Genomic DNA, 17,725 nt, shown 5'->3' on the forward strand with positions numbered 1-17,725 from the left:
AGTGTCTGAGAACAGATGCCGCCTCTGTTCAGACATCAGGAACACAGAGAAGTGAGTTCTCTGGGGGGTGCTGACAAGAATAGTGTGATGACCATGGGGACTGTGGTGGCCCATGGAAGATTCTAGAATTCAGCTGAAGGACTAGAAATGAATGATGGCTAGCTTTGTTGGCTGGCTAAGAGCTGTGAGAGGGACATGGACTGTGGACTGTGGTAAACTTGGAGTTAAGGGACTTTTTTAGGTCCTTTTTTCCTCTCTCCCTCCCTCCTTTCCATCTTGAACTCCTTCCAATGAGCATTTTCAAGGTGAGAGACTGACTATATACTGTGGAGAGACCACTGTTAAAATGAGTCTTTTGATGTCTGAGAACAGCATTTTGTATACAGATGATGATAAGGGTTTCAAATTACTGTTCAAGGTATTATCGTTAATAATTTTAAACATAGCTTTATGTTACGTCAATTTATAAATCTTATGTTTATAATCTAAAATGCATTTAAAATGAATTTCACTTAAAGCTAAAAATTACATATTTCGAATAGGAATCACAAAGCTAATCACTCAGATACTCTGATGGGCCACATTTAAAAAACATTAAAAATTCTCTACTGCAGTGGGGGATTGGGATAGGCCGGTGATGGGTATTAAGGAGGGCACATATTGCATGGTGCACTGGGTGTTATACGCAAATAATGAATCATGGAACTTTACATCAAAAATTAAGGATGTACTGTATGGTGACTAACATAACATAATAAAAAATTATTATAAAATGAATACAAAAAAATAATTCTCTACTAGACATGTTCCCTGAGTGTGCCCAGCAATGGCAAACTTAGTTCTAAAGGTAACACAGTCCTATCAATACTTTGAGTGTGACTTCTTCAGCTCTTCATTTAATTCTCAACCTTGTTGAGGTTGCAGGGCAACCAATATGATGGATGAGCTCCGGCAGGTTGAGGTTGGGGCCAATAATTGATGATCACAGTATGTTACTATATTAGGATTAAGTTTGGTTTCAAGTAAAAATGATGAAATACATAATAGCTTCAACAAAGTAAAAATTCATTTCTGTCTTATTAATGGTCTGGAGTTAGGTGACGCAGGTCTGAGGTGACTTCAAGATGTCGGTGGTCAGGGAACCAGGCCCCTGTCTTGTGCCTACCCTCTGTGTTAGTTTTCTGGGGCTGCCGTTACAGAGCACCACAAACTGGATGGCTTAAAACAACAGAAATTCATTCTCTCACAGTTCTGGAGACCAGAATTCAGAAATCAAGGTTTTAGCACAGCTGCACTCCCTCCAGAGGTTCTGGGAATAATCTATTCTTTTCCTAGTTTCTGGGGGCTCCAGGCGATCCTTTTTTGTAGCTGCTTCCCTCCGTTCTCTCTCTGTCTTCACATGGCTTTCTCTGTGTGGTGATCTGGTCTCTCTTTGTGTCTTTTGTAAGGATACTCATGATGGCACTTTGGGCCCACCTGGATAATCCAGGATGATTCCTTCCCCTCAGAATCTGTAGCTTAATCACATCCACACAAACCACTTTTCCAAATAAAGAACATTAACAGGTTTCAGAGATTAGGTCATGGACATATTTTTGGGCGCCATTATCAGCCTGCTGTACCCTCCTCCCTCAAGGTCACCTCATGGTCCAGTATGCTTGTTAGCATACCAGCTGGCATGTCAACATTTCCTGCCAGGTGGAAGAAAGTGAGAAGAGTCATAGGGGCCCCTCTCAGCCGTGTTGGCTCATTTTAAACACTCTTCCTTGAAATCCCACCCAACCCTCGATTTCCTCTCAGTGACTGCATTTACCTAGCTGCCAAGGAAGCTGAGAAATGCACTCTTTGATTTATTTAATTCCCTGTGCTGCTGAAGTATAATTTGCAAGAAGGCAAAAATAGGACATACAAATATAAAAGGTCATATGTCAACAATTTTATTTAGCTCATTAATTGAGGGAATGAGTAAGATGTTAAGGCCAGTTTAAATGAGAATTTGTATTACAGAGATTTATTTTCTCTGCCACACAAAATTCATTTACATTGCTATGGACAGGAATCATTTGCATTGCTATTAAGTTTTTGGCAATGTGCAGAGCTGTAAAATAGTCCAATTGCTAGTCAGTCAGTCAAGAGTATAGAATGAGATAGTCCTGGAAAGTCTGCTTTATGTAAACAAACCCTATCACCCAACTCAAGGGACACTCTGTAATCTCTTTGCTTCTTTCTAAGTATTGGGTATTTTTAAAACCGTGACCAGTTAAAAACTATGGCTTTCTTACCAAGATAGAAGGGAAAGGAAGATGCTGGAACTGGCCTCGCTGTTTCTGCCTCTCAGTAGGTCAGAGATATTTGCCTAGAATGGAGGCCTCCTACAAGTAGGGATACTCCCCCACACAAATGGATACCCTAAGTCAGACCTCCCTTTTTTTAATTAAAAAAATTTTTTTTATTATGATATGTTAGTCACCATACAGTACATCCTTAGTTTTTGATGTAATGTTCCATGATTCATTGTTTGCATATAACACCCAGTGCTCCATGCAATACGGGCCCTCCTTAATACCCAACACCGTATATTTTTATTTATATACAATAAAGTTCACTTTCTGTTGTACAGATCTATGGGCTTTAACAAATGCAGAGTTGTGTTATCAGCACCACCACAGTCAAGTACAGAACAGCTCCCTCACCCCAAAATATTCCCTCACGCTGCTCTTCTGTAGTCAGCCCCGACTCCCTAGGAACCACTGATCTGTTGCCTAAATCTGTAGTTTGCCTTTTCCAGAATGTCCCATATGATACAGTATGCAGCCTTTTGAGTCTGGCTTTTTTCACTGAATATAGTATCTTTGAAATTCATTTTTTTAAAAAGATTTTTATTTATTAGAGAGGGGGAGAGAGCACGAGCAGGGCAGAGGGAGAAGGACAAGCAGACTGCCCACTGAGCAAAGAGCCTGACGTGGGCCTCAATCCCACACCCTGAGATCACGACCCGAGCTGACGGCAGACGCTTAACTGACTGAGTCACCCAGGCGCCCCTGAAATTCATTTCTATTGTAGTGGGTATCAATATCGTTTTAATTTGTCCTGCTGAGTATCATTCCATTGCATGGATATAGTATAGTTCATCCCTTCACCGATTGAAGGACATTTGAGTAGCTTCTGCTTTTGGTTGATTATGAATAAAATTGCCGTTAACATGTACATGCAGGTTTTTGGGTCAACAAACATTTTCATTTCTCTTGGGTCAGTACCTCATTGTGGAATTGCTTGGTCACGTGGTGTGTTTAATTTTATATAAAAATGCCAACTTTTTACCAATGTGATTGTACCATTTTGCATCCCCACCAACAGTGGAGGAGAGTTCTCACTGATTTGTGTCCTCACTATCAGTTTTTACTCATCAGTTTTTTGTTTTTAAATTTACCATTCTACTAGGTGTGTAATGGTAACTCATTGTCCGAGCTGGGCCCTTTTAATGGTCTCAGTGCAACCTAGTCAAGTTGTAACAATATCCGTGGCTAATCTTTCGACTTAACCTTATTAAGCCTATAAACCCTCTTTTCCAGAGCAACAGTTCTGATATTTCTCTATAGAAACTGTGGAGTCTGAATCTCTTGCCTTTTCTTGCCCTTGGTCTTGTCACCGAGAACATAGAAGGATTAGCTTTACGTGGGTGTGACAGGATGAGTATTACTGCAAGTAAGTGGGAGGATGGAGCTGAACAAAGTTTCAGGTGGCTCCTTTTGATGCCATTATTTCTGTGATGGAGGCCATGAGGGTTCCTGTATAGGGTGGGGGGTGTGTGCATCTGAGGTTTGTTCGAGGGGAGTAGAGAAGTCTGGACGTGGCCACTGTGGAAGAATGGGAAGGGAGCTGATTACTGAGGCATAGGACTGCTCTTCTACCCTCTCCTGAGTGGTTAGTGGGGGCTCGTGGAGTACCTGCCAACAGGTGGGAACCTCTGGATGGACTGGGACCCATGCTTTTCCCTCCCACCTCTTTCCTTACCCCTAAATCTTCCACCCTTTTGACAGGAAGAATGAATGAGGTTAGAACAGGATTCCATAGTAGTGACTGTGCTGAATATTTGAAAAATGGTCCTGAAGCAGGATATTCCTTAGAAGTTATTAGTTTATAGTGAATAGGCGTAATTCATTTAAAGAGCAGAAAGTTTTTCTTGTCAGAACTAGTATTTGTGCACTCCTTGAGTACACAGTAGTCTAAGGGAGCCAACAAGGGGCCAGGCTGTCTTTCTCAAGCAGCTTTCATCCTTTGTAGGAGTGGGAAGAGGAAAACACCGTCTCCCCCACCTCTGTGCACTGTCTGGTGTGATGCCCCGCAGGCTCCTCCCTCCCCAGCTCAGGTCCTGCCTCTTGCCTCTACTACTGCTGTCCTCCCCACATCACTTAACACTGGTCTTGGTGGCGGTGTCCCTGTGTGATCTTTATACTTGATTGTAAGCTGCTTTGGGGCATGGGCAAGGTCTTGTGTAGCTAACAGGACAGGCTAACCCAGTGGGTTTCAAACCTGAGGGCTCATCAGTATCACTCTGGTCGGGGATGGCGCTGAGGGTTTGCATTTTGAACGAGATCCCTGGTCATGCTCTTGTTCCCGGTCTAGGGACCGTACTTTGACCGTGATTGGTCTGAACCTTCAGGGAAAGAAAGTTCCCGGGGATGCTGCCTCCCTCTTTTTAGAGTTGGTACTTCACCACTCAGCATGGGGCTCATTTCCTGCTTGTGTGAGTAGCAGGAGAACCCTTTCTCTTATGGGCTTCTTCCCTAGTTCCTTAGGGAAACTCTGAAATTACCATTCCAGGAAGGAGTCAGATTTTTCCCTTAGGGACATCTTAAAACCAGGGTTTGTGGTTAGCCATTTATTTATGAGGGTTTGGTTAATGATTCTTACCAGGATGATAAAAACCAACTTCAGGCATTAGATCTTTATGGTGAATTATAATTGCTACCAATAGAGGTGAGGGCTAGAGATTTCTCCCCTATAAAGTCAGGTGTGAATGAAAACAAGGCTCAGACAAGGTTCTTTCCTCATGTAGATTCATTAGCAGGCTGGCGGCTCAATGCAACCATATAACCTGTTTTATATACATAGTAAAGTTCCAGCTCAGTTCTTTTAGGGGATTGGTGCCCTTGCATTCATGGTTACCTGTAGCAAGTATGACAGTATTTCATAGACAATATATTAATTTTTCATTGTTGCCTAAGAAATTACTACAAATACATATGCTTAAAACAAATTTATTATCTCACAGTTTTGTAGGTTAGAAGTCCAGGCATAGGGGCGCCTGGGTGGTGCAGTCGATAGGCGTCTGCCTATGGCTCAGGGCGTGATCCCAGAGTTGTGGGTTCGAGCCCCGCATCAGGCTCCTCGGCTGGTAGCCTGCTTCTTCCTCTCCCACTCCCCCTGCTTGTGTTCCCTCTCTCGCTGGCCGTCTCTCTCTCTCTGTCAAATAAATAAATAAATAAAATCTTAAAAAAAAAGAAGTCCAGGCATAGAGTGGCACAGCTGTTTCTCGGCTCTGATTTCCCGAGGCCCACTGAAGATGTTGGCCAGGCTGCACCCTTCCCGGAGGCTGAGGGGATGAGGCACTCCCAAGCTCGTTCACATTGGCAGAACTCCATGCCACGTGGCTATGGGAGTGAGGTCCCCGGGGCTGGGGATTGTTCTCAGCTTTTAGGGGTGTCTGCATTCCTTTGCTTGTGGCTGCCTTCCTCCATCTTCAAAGCTAGCAATGTGGCAAGTCCAGAAGGTTGAATCCTTCTTATGCTGTGAGTCTCTCTGATCGCCTCCCCCAAATTCTGCCTTATCTCACCTCCTACTCTTTAGGTATGGACAGGGTCACATTAGTAATAACACAGATTACACTGACATGCTACCCTTGTAAAAGTGTTTCTGAAACGCCCCCAGGGACATCACATGTGCATGTGAGATGAAGACTGACTCTTTAGTCTTCCTCTTCTGCTTTTAAGGGCTCGTGTGAGTACACTGGGTCTACCCAGTAATCCAGGATAACCTCGCTAGTTTAAGGTCACCTGATTAGTAACTTTAATTCTAAATTCCATCTGTGGGACCCCTTCACAGCAGTACCCAGATTGTGTTTGGTAACCAGGGGACAGGAATCTTGGAGTGACATCTTTCAAGGTTCTGCCTACCACAGACAGAATTTCAGTTATCTACCATTTTGCACTGGGGCCAGATAATTCCCTGGAATCAGCAGCTGGACCGGGGCCCTTTACCTGTTAAGCCTAGGACACCTTTCTGAGGGTCTGCTAGATTTTCATACCTAGGTCTTATGAAGGCCAGAGTGTTTCCGGGGTGTTTATGGTTAATCCTCTTATCTCAAATATGAGTTTCACCAATGAAAATAAACTTCCAATAACCACAAACTGATTAACAAAGTCAGTGACTTAGTAAGTGTGGAAGTCCATTTTTGACCTGAAGTGTGCTAACTTGTGGTAAGGATGGCCAGCTGACTGACTTGTGGTGGTCTGCTCTTGAGTATTGCCTTTTATTTTATTTTGTTTTGTTTCAAGATTTTATTTACTAGAGAGAGAGTGTGTGCAAGCAGGGGGAGAGGGAGAGGGAGAGACTCTCAAGCAGACTCCATGCTGAGCACGGAGCCCCATGCTGTGCTGATCTCGTGACCCTGAGATCATGATCTGAGCTGAAATCAGGAGTCTGACCCTTAACCAACAGAGCCACCTAGATGTCCCTATTTTTTTTTTCAAAAATTTTATTTATTTATTTGAGAGAGAGAGAGAACACACATACTTGTGCTCTGGAGGGGAGGGGAGGGGCAGAGGGAGAGAATCTCAAGCCAACTCTGTGCTGAGGGCAGAGCCCTGTGCAGGGCTTGATCTCAAGACCCTGAGATCATGACCTGAGCTGAAATCGAGAGTCAGTAGCTTAACTGACTGAGCCACGCAGGTGCCCCTGGCCTTTCGTTTAAAAGCTAGTTAACATCAGGGCACTTGGGTGGCTTAGTTGGTTAAGCACCCAACTCTTGGTTTCAGCTAGGGTCAAGGTCTCAGGGTCATGTGATCGAGCCCCTGTGCCAGCCTCCACGCTCAGCACAGAGTCTGCTTGAGATTCTCTCTCTTTGCCCTTCCCCTTCTGCATGCTTTCTCTCTCTTTTCCTCAAATAAGTAAAATCTTAAAAGGGGGCGCCTGGATGGCTCAGTTGTTAAGCGTCTGCCTTTGGCTCAGGGTGTGATCCCAGAGTCCTGGGATTGAGCCCTGCATTGGGCTCCCTGCTCCACTGGGAGCCTGCTTCTTTCTCTCCCACTCCCCTGCTTGTGTTCCCTCTCTCGATGGCTATCTCTCTCTCTCTGTCAAATAAATAAATAGTATCTTAAAAAAAAAAAAACCAACTAGTTAACCTCTGGAGTCTGTATTCTAGACTAAGACAACTAATTGTTTTTAGGCAGTAGCTTAAAGGCACCTGACACACATTTATATCACATTATTTATGTTGAAGTGTTGGAAATAAAATTTAGGCAATATGATAGAGTTTTGTCCCCTCATCTGAGAGCCTCAGGAGAGCATGTTGATGTCTTGTTCTCGCCCTGTGCCTGGCATGCAGTGGATGCCAGTGGATACTTGTTGAGTAAATAAGGTGAATGAATGGATTTCTCTGCTGTAGTGTATAAAAACAGGTTCAGCATAGGAACAGCATGACAGATCAAACTGCGTTGGAAGAAAGTAGAAACATTACTCGGTATTTTGTTGAGCTAGGGGTTTATTATACTCATAGTGCTGTAAACATGCACACTACAAACAGACTAGAGAATCATTGTCAACGTTTATTTTAAAGCTGATTTATTGAAAGGAACGTGGCTCCATTTTGAAACAGTTTTGCTACTAGATTTAAGTGCCTGAATGGCAATGCATATTTATATCACACAGGGCTTTGTGCATTGCATGAAGGAATAACGCTACACGCCCTTCTCAATGCGTCACGCCCTCATGCCAGATTTTCCCCCTTTCTCAGTTCCAAGTGTGTGTCTCTGCAACACTTGCCTTTTGGGGTACAGGAGGGAGAGGGGTTGGACATTGGAAGCTCTAAGTATCATGCCCTTTAAAAATCCCAACTGTGATCTGATAGTTTACCACAGTTCACCATTTGGGAATTGACTATTTAATGATATTTGCTTTAACGATAAAGCTTCCCTCCCCCAAAGGAAATCTCTTACTTATCCTTGTTATTGTTCCCCTCTTTTTGTGACCATTTCCCAGTATAAAATGAAAACCCCAGACCAGATAAAATTGACAGGAACCTTTCCTGTGAAAGTTCAAGATGCTTTAAAAAAAAAAAAAAAATCTAAAATGATAATACGAAGTGTCACTTTTCATAGTCTCCAGATGTGAAAAATGTAAGATTGCTTTAAATGCAATAAGTAGCCTCAGGTGTTCTGCGTCTCAAATATTGCTTCCATATATATATATATATATATATATATATATATATATATATATATATATATTTTTTTTTTTTTTTTTAACTGAAACACTCAGAAATGAAAAGTAACCCCTGCCCTTCTGTCTTTCACTGCCTGGAGATAAAGCCCAGTTTGGTTTATTTCTGCCATTCCTTTTAAAAAATATTCCTTATATGGCAGTTTCTAAGCAGCAGAATAGTCAGCCGTGTGATTAAAATGTCAAAAAGAGTAGGAAAACTGGCCGCTGGGAAAAGTATATTTGGAGATTTACATAAAGGCAGAGGACTGAATGGGGAGAAGGCCTGCCTCCAAGGTTGTAGACTGAAGTGATTAAGGGCGGTTTGTGATCCCCCTCCCAGACAAACACAGGCCCTTCTGTACAATGAAAAGAGCTGGCAGGAGTTCTTCTCATGCAAGCTGCATACTGGGAACTTGTTTAACCTCTCTGGGGGCATGTTCTGTGTCTGTTTCTTTTCAGAGCCCTTTATCTTTAAACTTGAGGACCCTTCCCCTGTATCACATAGTAGAGAATGGGGTTGGGTGGTGCGGGAATCTAGATGAGGTGAGGAATCCAAAGTTGCTATGAAATGGGTTATGATCGAGAATGATTCCCATTTATGATTGAGAACAATCCTTATTTGTCTAAAACCTGGTAAACTGGGCAAGTTGGTGCCCCAACCTCATGACCCTAGACCCTGTTCAGATATGAACGGAAGAAGGGTGGTCTCCCTTAGGGGCCTTGTCCATGGTGGCCTGTGCTATCCTACTCGATACCTTTGCTACTGAAGTATGGCTATGGTCCCAGCCATATCTAGTAAGAACATCAGAATCTTCATTTTAACGAGACCCCCCCCCCCCCCCCCGCCGCCGCCAGTGATCTCTATACACAGTAAAGCTTGAAAAGTGCTTTATACCAGTGTGGTGGGTGAGCTGCCCAGGAGTGATTGGAAGGTGAGGCCACTGTGACAGGGAAACATGTTGGCCTCTACATGAGCTGATTTCCCCACTATTTTTTTTTTTTAAGTGATCTCTACACCTGCCATGAGCCTCGAACTCAGAACCCTGAGATTTAGAGTCACATGCTCTATGGACTGAGCCAGCCAGGTTCCCCTTGCTGATTTTCAAGCTAAGTCCTGTATTGTTTCTAAGGAACCCTTGCCTTAAAACATAGTAGCCAACAGGGGCACCTTGGGTGGCTCAGTCATTGAGTGTCTAACTCCTGATTTTGGCTCAGGTCACGATCTCAGGGTTGTGAGATCACGCTGGGCATGGAGCCTACTTAAGGTTCTCTCTCTCCTTCTCTCCCCCGCCCCCCAAAAAACCCATAGTAGCCAACATACCTGCTTTCTGCATAATTGTTATGTGGTATTCTATTTTGGTTTTGTGGGGATTAACCTGATAGCAAAGCAGGGAGGTTATTTTACTTTAAGGTAGCTTATGCTTGGGAACATTGAGTGTTTTATTTTAAACAAAAAGCTGTGTGTAGAAAGGTGCTGGGCAGTAGTATCCCCTCGGTAAGAGGGTGGTTGGGAGATGGAATTCTCAGTTTGGGTCTCTCTTGACAAGGTGGCCACTTGCTTTTAGAGGAGTTTGTTTCAGTGGTGTAGAAATCCGTGTCACTGTGGTTTAATCGCAGATCAGGTGTGAGATGGGTGCCTGGTGGTCACATGGCTCCTGCTGCCATGGCCTCTTTTCTCCTCATCCGTCAGTCAGTCTGCTCAGCTGCCCACCATGTGGACCCTAGGTGCCCCTTGTCATGGTAGCCCTTTGGGTCATGGAAGCAATAATTCTTCCCATTCTGGAAGGTGTTCCTCCTGTTGTCTCTGATTCCTCACAGTTTTGTACTTGTTTCAGTTGCGGTCTTTCAGGGTAGTGTCTTCCTCAACTGTCTGATCCTAGTTTGTAACTGAAGAGCAAAGAAGCTGATTGAAAGAGCTGGGTAGGTGTTGAGGACAGGCTTTGTGGCGCCGTGATTGGTCAGAAATCTGCCGTTTCTTCCGGAGGATGTCCCCAACTGGTTACTTACGGGTCTTTTCTCTTGGTGACTTTCCCCGGAGAGGCGTCCTCTGATGTCTTTCTGCCATGATGTACGAGTTTGCTGCCTCTGATCTCACAGCTTAGGGTGGGGGTACATCTGGGGCCCACCAGTCTGCATGTGGAATTTTTCTTAATCCCAGTTTTTTAGCTTAGCACTCCAGTTGAGCTCTTGAGTCTCTATGGTCTTGGCATTCAGCCTTTCCAGAGAAAAACTCAGCATCCAGGATGAGAGAGGGAATGCTTCCTGGTTCTGAGGGTCTATCTCTCCCTTAAATAGATTCTCAAGTCCTGATCCCATGTGGCCCCATCCATGCCTCTGCCTTCAGACATGGCTCCCATCTCTGAGGCTGAGCCGTCCCGTCCCCTACCCTAGCGCCAACCTTTTCTAGCCCGCTCAATTCACTGCTCCTTGGCAAACTGTTTCCCAGGTTCAGAAGTTTGGTGTCTTGCCTGTGGTGTTCTCCTTTCCCCAACAGTCCCTCAAATCCCTTTACTACAACTTTAATGATGTTTTGAAAAGGAGTAAAGGCAAACGAGTGTTCATTTGCTGTTTTATGGAAAGTATGCAAAGATTCTCTAATGAGCAATTGAGAGGAGGAAGGAGCGAAACCTCTATAGTTATAAATTTTTCTTGTTTTGTAGCGTTTGAGGTTCAGCTGTTTGTGGAAAGCAATTTAAATAAAAAGATCGTGTTGGAGTGCAGTTGTTTATGCAGCCATACCTCGTCTGATGGCACTTCGCTCCATTGCACGTCCCAGATGTTGCAGTTTTGCAAATTGAAGATTTGTGGCAACACTCTGTCCAGCAAGTCTGTTGGCACTGTTTTTCCAGCTGCATTTGCTCGCTTGATGTCTCTGTGTCACATTTCAATAATTCTTGCAATATTTCAAACTTTTTCATTACTCTCTTTGTTATTGTGATCTGTGGTCAGTGATCTTCTATTATAATTGTTTTGGGGTGCCATGAACTGTGCCCATATGAGACAGCACACTTAATTGATCAGTGTTGGGTATATTCTGATTGTTCCACCAAACGGCCATTCCCCCATCTCTTCTCTCTCTCCTCGGGCCTCAGTATTCCCTGAGACACAACAACATTGAAATTAGGTCACTTAACAACCCTACAATGTCCTCTAAGTGTTCAAGTGAAAGGAAGAGGTCACATATCTCTCACTTTAAATCAAAAGCTACACATGATTAAGCTTAGTGAGGAAGACATATCAAAAACTGAGATAGGCCGAAAGCCAGGCCTCTTGCACCAAATAGTTACCCAAGCTGTGAATGCAGAAAGAAGGTTCTTGAAGGAAATTAAAAGTACTGCTCCAGTGATCACATGAATAAGAAAGCAAAAACAGCCTTATTGCTGATAGGGAGAAAGTTTTAGTGGTCTGGATAGAAGATCAAACTAGCCACCACATTTTCTTAAGACAAAAACTAATCCAGAGTAAGACCTTAATTCTTTTCAGTTCATGAAGGCTGAGGCGAGTTGAGGAAGCTGTAGAAGAAAAGTTTGATGCTAATAGAGGTTGGTTCCTGAAGATGCCATCTAGGACTTTCATAACGAGAGAGAAGTCGATGCCTGGCTCCAAAGCTTTAAAGGGGACAGACTGTCTCTTGTTAGGGACTAATGCAGTTGGTGACTTTAAGTTGAAATCAGTGCTCATTTACCATTCTCCAAATCCTAGGATCCTTAAGCATTAATATAAATGTATTCTGCCTACACTCTGTATATGGAACAACAAAGCCTAGATGACAGCACATCTGTTTACAACATGGTTTACTGAATATTTTAAGCCCACTGTTGAGACCTACTCAGGATAAGATTCCCTTCAAATGTTACTGCTTGTTGACAATGCACCTGGTCACTCAAGAGCTCTGATGGAGATGTCCAATGAGCTCAGTGTTTTTGTGCCTTGTTAACACAACATCCATTCTGCAGCCCGTGGATCAAGGAGTAAGTTTCAACTTTCAAGTCCTATTTAAGAAATATATTTTGGAAGGCTATCACTGCCACAGATAGTGATTCTCCTCTGATGGATCTGGGCAACGTAAATTGAAAACCTTCTGGAAAGGATTCACCATTCTAGATGCCATTAAGAATATTCATGATTCATGGGACATGGTCAACATATCAACATTAACAGGAGTTTGGAAGAAGCTGATTCCAACCCTCGTGGAGGACTTTGAGGGTCTAAGACTTCAGTGGAGGAAGTAACTGCTGATACGGTGGAAACAGCAAGAGAACTCGAAGTGGAAGTGGAGCCTGAAGATGGGACTGAATTGCTGCAATGTCGTGATCAAACTTTTATGGATGAGGATTGCTTCTTACGGATAAATAATTTCTTGAGATGGAATCTACTCCCGGTGAAGATACCATGAAGATTGTTGAAATGACAGCAAAGGGTTTAGAATATTACCTAAACTTAGTTGATAATGTAGTAGCAGGATTTAAGAGGTTTGACTGTAAATATGAAAGAAGTTCTGTGGGTAAAATATTGTTGAATAGCATCACATGCTACAGAGAATTCATTCGTGAAAGAAAGAGTCCATTGATGTAGCAAACTTCATTGTTTTCTTGCTTTAAGAAATTGGCACAGCCACCACAACCTTCCGCAACCACCACCCTGATCCGTCAGCAGCCACCAACATCAAGGCAGGGCCCTCCACTAGCAAAAAGATTACGGCTCACTGAACGGTCACATGATAGTTGGCATTGTTTCACAGTAAAGTAATTCTTAATTAAGGTATGCACATTGTTTTTAGACATAATGCTGTTGCATACTTAACAGATCACAGTGTAAACAGTTTCATGTGCCCTGGGAAACCAAAAAATTCATTTGACTCACTTTATTGCAGTATCTGCAATATTTCAAGTATGCCTATAATCACTTCATAGTATCTCAACTCCTAGTAAAAGGGATTATCGGAGACAAATATTAATAAAATATTTGTTGACTATCCTAAAGTCCATGGATGACTAGGTGGTGGTGGAAGGTTCTGTTGCTCTGGCCTTTTCTGGGACTGCATGTTTCATCTGGGTTTCCCACTTTTATCAGTGCTGAGTGCTGGTTGAGTACGTGGACTTCAAACCTGCATGGACCACAGACCTAGTGTTTTGCTGTGTGTGGGCCATGACGAACTTGTTTAACTGATTTGAGCCTCCGTTTCCTGACCTAAAAATCAAAGTAGTGCTCTTCTCCCAAAGTTACTACCACTGAATGAATTAATGTATGTAAGTGCTGAGCCTTGTGTGACCACTGAATACACGTTCTATCTACTTTGTGATAGTCCATATCTCCTTTCCTATCTAGCATCACTGTTTACTGTGCCAGGCACTGTGCTAGGCCTGGGAACCGGATCCACCTGTCTCTGCTCTCGTGGATGGTCCCCTGGGAACAGGAGGCTTACTTGTCCATCTGTTAGCTCTGCAATATTACTGAGGCCCGAGCTGGGGAGGCTGGGGACCTAGGTAGGTCTGCCCAATTCCAGAGGCTCTGCTCTTAACACTCTGACTCCTCAATGCTGAGTCTTTCTAATAGTTAACAGTTGGCCTCTGAACAGAACACAGTCATAGACTGTTAAATGGATGGGCATGGATGCTTTCTGAAGCCTCTGGGTGACGCTGGGGTTCGATGTTCCAGCCATTCATAAAAACCATCGTACATCCATGTGAAATAGCCCATGTTTGAAGAGAGTACTCACTATTAGAAAATATTTTTGAAGGATATATGGGGTAGGTAGATGGAGCCTGTAAATAGATCTGCTTAGATTTGCGGTTACTATACCTGAAGAGTTCAGGTGAGCAGAGATTTACAGGTGTCTCTCTCTCTCTTTTTTTTTTTTTTAGATTTTTTTTTATTTATTTATTCGACAGAGATAGAGACAGCCAGCGAGAGAGGGAACACAAGCAGGGGGAGTGGGAGAGGAAGAAGCAGGCTCATAGCAGAAGAGCCTGATGTGGGGCTCGATCCCAGAACGCTGGGATCACACCCTGAGCCGAAGGCAGATGCCCAACCGCTGTGCCACCCAGGTGCCCCTACAGGTGTCTCTTGAGCAGTGGCATGGTTACTGGTTGGGGCAATTTGAGTCATTGGACAATAAGGTGCCTGTGATCTCTTTTACCACAGAGAATAGGTCAGAAACCAAGCGTGTAGATAGGTTCTTGTACTTGTCCTAGTTCCATTTCTTCCTGCCCTGTTAGAGCCCTTCTTCCTAGTTTCTGGCTCCTTCATAGCAAATATGTTAAACTTCCCCTTACCCCCCCCCCCACCCCAGTCTTCTCTCCATGCATATTTATATAGGGGTATGCGTATGTTTTAGAGAAAATCTGAGTAACGCTTTGTATTCTGCTGTATAGCCTACATCCTCTATTCATATTGTGAATGTGTTCTCCGTCTTCCCCTATAACCGTTCCAATTTAACCTTTGAAAAATCCCCTTTCTGACAGGGTTAAATAAATTATGGAGACAGCCATGTGATTAAATACTGTGTTAGCCATTTAAAAACCATGATTTCTAAAGTTTGAAATAATATCCCTATCTGTCAAGTACCATACACTTCTTTGATAATGTGGCCTGTTTTAATGTGTAGTACGTTGTAGGCGGCTGGGAATTGGACTGTTTTTATACTGGTGTAGATGCTTTCGCAGTGGGCCTTTAGATGGCAGCATCTCTCACCACAAAGCGCATTCCGCACAGAACTCCTTAGCCGAGTAGGATGTTGGATTCAGAAGGATGCTTCAGTGTGGTGACGGAGCCACGGGCCCAGAGGGTCGGACCGGGGCTGCGGCTCAGGGCTGAGCAGGAGGGAGGACTGGGGACCCCTGTCTGCCATGCTTTCCACCAGCTTTTCCCTTACTGGTGTGAAATGTTCCCTGTCTCTGTGGCCTTGTGAAAAGCACACTTTAAAAATAAGGCAACCAAGGAAAATGAAATTCGAGTGGGTGATTCTGGGCCAAATGTAATGTGATGTTTGACAGGAACAGACAGTATTGGCAGGCTTGTCTTTTTTTTTTTTTTTTAATGTGGCTTCATTTAGATATAATTCACATAGCATACAATCCACTCATTTAAAGCGTACATTATAGCAGTTTTTAGTGTATTCCCAAGGTCGTGCAGCCATCACCACTAATTTTAGGACATGTTAATCACCCCAAAAAGAAGTCTCATGCCCTTTAGCTATCACCCCGCTAGCCTGCATATCCCTCAGCCCCTGGCAGCCATTTGTTCTTTGTTTCCGTAAATTCGCCCATTCTGGATATTCCATACGAATGGACTCCTATAATATATGGCCTGTGGGGAGGGGCTTCCTTCACGTAGCATTGTGCTTTCAGGTTTCATCCCGTTGTAGCATAAATCAGTACTCCATCCCTCTTTATTGCCCAGTACTGTTCCACTGTATGGATAGATCACATTTTGTTGTCATCAGTCAATGGACATTTGGCTCTTGAGGGTGCTGCCACGAGCATGGGTGTGCAGGCTTCTGCGTGGACACGTGTGAGTACAGAAGCGGAATTGCTGGGCCTTATAATAACTGTGTAACCTTTTGAGGAACTGCTAAACTGTTTTCCAAAATGGCTGCACCTGTTCATTGCCACCACCAGTGTGTGAGGGGTCTCTTCAGTCTTACTAAGAATTCCAGATTTTCCGATGCTACATTGAGATTGATTGGTAGGTGAGAAATGGGACTGATGGGCTCTCTCGTGTCCCCGAGTCGCATGCTGGACTGGCTGCTGTGCCTTTTTGAAGGCGGCTCTGTCATGTGCCAAGAAAGCCATCGCCTTCTCTGCCCCACACAATTGCAGTGCGTCACCAGTGTGATAAAATGCCGGCTCTGTGGCCGCTCGGGGCGTGTTGATGCTACAGCCTGGCTGCTTGTAATCCCTGCCTCCTGACTTTGGAGATAGCAAGCAACCCAATCGTCTCTGTCCCAGTTAGAGGCAAATTCCAAATAAAAAAACCCTTTGCCAGAAGCTGTCCAGGTTTGAACATGTCAAAATCACTTCCTTGACGTACACCAAAGATAGCTGTAGCGTCTTCAGAGCAAAAGAGCGGCTTTTGTTTTTCTCTGAGTTGACATTCTCGAAACTGAGCTTACCCGTTTCTGCTTTGGCAGCCCGGACTGGACATTCCCGCGTCTGGACTGACATGACTGTGTGTGTGTTCAAGGGAGGAGAAGGGGCCGGCTCTTCCTTGAGGCATATTTGGGTCCTGGTGAGGACACACACTGTACACGCCGAAGCTTTGTTTGCGTCTGGAAAAAATTAGCCACACTCAGATCTGTTCCACTGCAGGTCCCGTCAGGAAGCCCAAGTATGTGGAAAGCCCCAGAGTGCCTGGAGATGCAGTTATAATCCCGTTCCGAGAAGTGTGCAAGGCGGCAGAGCCCAATGAGAATGGTAAGAATATGTTTTCAATGATTTTCACCCCGAAAGATTTTACATAATGACATTCCATTTCTGAGTGAAACTTGAGTGCCTCTTGTAGGAATGCTTGGCCAAATTGAATGTATCTGGGAGGCTTTTTCCCCCTCGTCCAGTTCCAGAGATCTGTTGAGCTAATGTAAATTCTTGGAATTATATTCACCGCTTAGGAATAGTTGAGTGGGTGCATATGCATTGTTTAAGTGTTGAGCCATATTTCCTCTCAATTCTGACCTCTCGGCATGGAGAGATAAAGGAAAGCCAGCCAGTAGACGGCTTCCAGCACTCTGCTTTGTTTGGCTTTTTGGTACTCCCATCATTTTGGAGTATTCAACAGGCTTTCGCTGAAAAGCAGACACTTTTCACTGGACAAGTTTCTGATAACCAGCTTCCTTAAAAGCAGTTGGTAGCTTTTGAAAGCTTTTTGTTTTTTAATATCTAAAGTTTTTCTTTAGGGAATGTTGAACTAAGAGCCAAAAAAAAAAAAAAAAAAGTCCAAATTAATTGAAATCTTTTAGTGAAGATATTTTTTTTTTTCTAGTACTGGAAATAGGTGTAACAGACATTACAAACTGTAGTATTTCATAGACGTATTAATTGTTCTTTATTTTTGAAATCCATTTGGGAATTTTCCATTTGTTCCATTCCAGGGCAGCAAGGAGTCCCCAACTCACAACTTCATGGTCTCTGATTTGTATGTTTTGAACTTGTATCCCATTTTCCTGTAGAAACACATGGTTAGGAATCCTGGCTTATGTAGAGAAGAAGCCCATTTTATCTTCAATGTAGATACAAATTTATGTAAC

General features: G+C 43.6%; 1 protein-coding gene across 9 annotated transcripts in view; it reads left to right on the top strand.

Annotated features, from left to right (window-relative positions):
* Window positions 1-17,725, top strand: part of TANC1 (tetratricopeptide repeat, ankyrin repeat and coiled-coil containing 1) — a 230,576-nt gene that overhangs the window by 125,656 nt on the left and 87,195 nt on the right. For all 9 annotated transcript variants that reach the window (XM_087861752.1, XM_087861833.1, XM_087861625.1 and 6 more), the window contains one exon: window positions 16,791-16,895. In XM_087861752.1, the coding sequence (XP_087717878.1) occupies window positions 16,791-16,895 (105 nt within the window). The remainder of the gene's footprint in view (window positions 1-16,790; window positions 16,896-17,725) is intronic.

Source organism: Ursus americanus, chromosome 1, assembly GCF_024610735.1.
Source record: "Ursus americanus isolate L20-20 chromosome 1, mUrsAme1.1.p, whole genome shotgun sequence".
Lineage (NCBI taxonomy): Eukaryota > Metazoa > Chordata > Mammalia > Carnivora > Ursidae > Ursus > Ursus americanus.